The sequence below is a fragment of the Belonocnema kinseyi genome, chromosome 7 (assembly GCF_010883055.1).
Source record: "Belonocnema kinseyi isolate 2016_QV_RU_SX_M_011 chromosome 7, B_treatae_v1, whole genome shotgun sequence".
Lineage (NCBI taxonomy): Eukaryota > Metazoa > Arthropoda > Insecta > Hymenoptera > Cynipidae > Belonocnema > Belonocnema kinseyi.
In genome coordinates this window covers 74,482,773-74,486,842 of record NC_046663.1, presented here as the reverse complement: position 1 = coordinate 74,486,842, position 4,070 = coordinate 74,482,773, and the positions used below count along the sequence as shown (strand labels likewise).

Below are 4,070 nucleotides of genomic sequence, written 5' to 3'. Positions count from 1 at the left end.
CAAAGATGATTATTACTATGCAAGGACATAAAAACGTTTGCGATATGACAAATTTAAATCATTCATTTTTACATGGAAAGTCCGGTAAATACATTATTAGACTAAAAATAAATGCGAAAGTTAATAAGAATGAAATAAAAGTATGTTTAATATTTATTATGTTACTAGTGAAGGATATGGAACATTTGATGCAATCAATACGAAAACTCGTTATCATTGTCATTTTATTGTTGCTCAAGATAAATTTGTTACAAAAGAAAAAGAGATGAGTTCTACATCTAGCTTGGTTGAAAATGAGGCAAAAAGAATGTTTATCGGTTTGGATCAATTAAAAAGTAAGTTTATGCCTAACTTTCTTGAATTTCTCGAGAAACAATTCACTCCAAATAATTATCAATGTGTAATTAGTAGTCGCAATCTGTTATGTAATAATTTACACTGATATGTGACTTAACACTAAATTATACATTCCAGAATCGAAAATATCGAGAGATAAAAAAATTAAAAATATATTCTGTCGCTCGAGTTTTTTGTATAATCATTAGCCAATGCTGCAAATAGCCTTTGGGTGGTTTATAGTGAAAACTAGGATACAAACATTAGTTTAGCACATTGTGAGCAATTGTTATTAATAATTAATGTATGCCGAGGTTATAATTATAACTTATGAACGTGAATGTATATTTACTTTACAGAAACTATAGAACATACCCAGGACGGAAATCTAATAACTCATTCTATCCCACACTTCTCTATACAAAATAAATAATTGACATTTTTAAATTTCTAAAAATGACTTTATGTATAGTCGAATCCAATCTTGTAGAAAATCCATGCTAATTTGCAGTAATGAGGATTGCATATTTGCTTTTTATAATCTAGACATTAATTTACTACTGCCAATTACTTAGCCCTGACTTAAACTCCTAACTCCTGCCAAGACATCTTCTACTTTAACAACTGCAACCCACTTTCAAGTACACCCGAGATAATGGAAATCGATATTATTCTCCGCACAGTCTGGACCACTAATAAATTTCGATGAAACATTCTTGATTAGCTATAACGATTCAAATTATTAATTCTCTTTGCACTGTCTTAAAAGGTAACACGTAATTTTGAACTACTTTTTTGTATTAGCCAATGTCGGGGAGTAACTCGTTACTGGTGGAAGGTTGTAAATGAGCAAAAACAAGTTAAAGATTCATAAGAAAAAAGGTTGTCTAGAAAAACGTTCCTGAGCATCTTTTGTTTAATTTACAAAACTTTCAGCTCGATATCTCATTACGTGTGGACATGTGTTGGTCCAAAAAATGTCGGTAAGATAGGTATTTACAAGTAACACATGCCTCCAATTATTGAATTTTATGCTTACGATGATGAATATTTAAAAAAAAATAATTTCAGTAAAATACCGTTTCAAAGCTACATATTTTAATTGAAAAATTGATAGTCTATTTTAACCTTTTTTTTCTTGAGTAACTTCCCAGCACGGATAATACCTACCCTATAAGTCAAAAGTCTACTAATCGCTTTACATAAATCCACAAACCTCCTTCTGCAATCGACATTAATGTCTTTGAATCCCTTTTCAAGGGAAGTTGAGTCTTCGAGGAAACTTCTAGACTGTACTTTTCTAAAATAGTCACCATAGCAGCCTTTACCTGCATCACTGCCAATCTCATGCCCACACAAATTCTGGGTCCTTCGCCAAAAGGCAAAAACGAAAATTTATTTCTATTTCTCTTTTGCTCTTCACTGAACCTATCTGGATCAAATTTGTCCGGATTTGGCCAGTAGAGAGGATCAACGTGGTAGGCTTCTGTCGGTATCACTAAAATAGTTCCTGGTTCCACATTACACGAAATCCCGTCTGATCCAGTCAACTGAAACTCCTCAGTACAAATTTTCATCAGAGAGCCCGCTGCTGGGTAAAGCCTCATTGACTCGTTCAAAACCTGCTCCATGTAGGTCATCTCTTGAAGGGCCTCGTAGCACACAACTCCACCGAACTTGCAAAGCACTTTCTTGATTTCCTCACGTGACTTCTCTTGAATTTCTGGATTATGTGCAATCAGAAAAGCTAGGAAACTTAAAGAGATACTAGAAGTCTCGTAAACATCAAGAAAAAAAGAAGCAGCATGTGATACTATAACACTTTCGTCAATGTTTTCATGATTCACCTTTTCCTGATCAATCATTATTTGAAGAAAGTCATTCCTAACGATGTCTTCTCGTTTCCTGGATTCTAACACTTCTTTCATAGTTTTACGAAAAAATGAATCCATTCCTGGCGGCACGAGGCTGACTTTACAGATCCTTGCGAGTTTAGGTAGAAAGAACACTAAGTTCTGAGTTATACCATTAAGTACTGTTGATTCAAAAACAACTTTGCCTATTTCACTGAAGGATCTGGGATTGGGTTTGTCATCAAAAGCGTGGCCTTCTATTCCGAAAATTGCATTCGCAACTACCTCTGCAGTGTACCGCGAGAAAAGGTCTTTTAATTCCAGTTCTGCAAAACTTTCAACACTGACTTTTTCTGATAAATAATCACTCATCTTTAAACACACACCGTTGATGGAATTCAACAACACTTTTAGTTTCCTGGTGGAGAAGGCATTCGTTACACGAACTCGCGATTTTTTCCACGCATCACCGTTGTTAAAGAAGGGATGAGTTGATAAAAGGGGATCCAGGTGAGGATCTAGTTGGATCTGATTTTCGTGAAAACTTGAGAAGTTATTTACTAGGATGACCTTTGCCAGGCTGGGGTCTCTGATAAGAAGAGCAGGAGTTACTAAATGGTAAAAGCCAACCATGCTGTGTCCAGGTGCATTTTTGTAGAGTTTTTTACACATTCCTGGGAAGTTTTCGCGAAGGAAAATCATGGGCCATACGTGGCCCAATCCTGGCACTGCCCCTGGGATGTACGGAATTCCTTTTATTTTCCAGTAATTGTAGTTCTTGGAGAAGTAGTAGAAAAGGAATATTAAAATTGCGAATGTACTCAAGAAGGCGGGAAGAAGCTCCATTTCTGAATAACAATGAATTGGAACTAGTGATAAAGTTGAGTGAGGCGAGTGATCTTCGGCTAAGTGATAAGTTATCTGGCTTAGTGAAAAGAAGTGTCGAGTTAGCGCAGGGTATTAAAGTCATTCACAGCTGCGACGCGTTTGCGCAATGTTACATGGGATTTGTTTCCTATAGTCAAGTTTCAATCAAAAAGTGTACATTTATCCGGCTATTAGTATTTACTGATAGTTCCGAACATTGATGAGAATCTCAAACTAAATCACTACACTTTAAATGATAAATTTGGCAAAATATTGTTCACTTTAAAAAATTTTTTATTCGTATTTGACAATAGTTATTTAATAATAGATTTTCCTTGGGAAGTGCGTTAAATTGTTTATTGTAATTAATGAATCAATTGAAATCTCCACGATATTTACTAATTTCAGAAGATGCTACAGGATACATAATCATTTATAATTACTTTATTAATATAACGAAACGAGCCTTATATCAAAGAGAGATAAAAAGTGCAATTGGAAAACAGCAAACGTCAGTGTTGTTTGACCTTTATATTTTTCCTGTTTGTCTTTTAATTACTTAATTAGCCTACTTAAATAACATTCCTTAGAAGAATTTATTAAAGCAATCTCGAAACTACTCTAGTTTTGGCGACCCGATTGACCCAGAACTTGGGACTTCGATAAAGCAGGCTGAATCTGAGAGAGCAGCTCTATAGTAATTAAGTCTTACTCGCTGATAACGTAACCCATTGTGAAAAGCGAATGAGCTATTTGGCGCATGGTGAACATGGCAATTCCACCTCTTGTTATTGTGCGTGTAACAAAGTGATCGATTCGATGGTTTCGATGCTTCTCTTTCCATCCACTCGATCTTCCTCATTCTGGTCCATTGATCTTCTATGCGATCTAGTCTCTAAATCTGAATCAGCGATAAGTATACCGCTAATTCAAATCAGCATACATACGCTGGCAAAGCAGCGAAATTTAGCTGTTAATAAGTGAAATTTCACTGAAAAGCAGCTAAATTACGCT

General features: G+C 35.2%; 1 protein-coding gene across 1 annotated transcript; it reads right to left on the bottom strand.

Annotated features, from left to right (window-relative positions):
- Window positions 1–302: 302 nt before the first annotated feature.
- On the bottom strand, window positions 303–3,035 carry LOC117176512 (probable cytochrome P450 6a13). The gene has a single exon (XM_033366767.1). The coding sequence runs from the start codon at window positions 3,033–3,035 to the stop codon at window positions 1,515–1,517; it is 1,521 nt and encodes a 506-aa protein (XP_033222658.1). The 3' UTR covers window positions 303–1,514.
- Window positions 3,036–4,070: the final 1,035 nt, after the last annotated feature.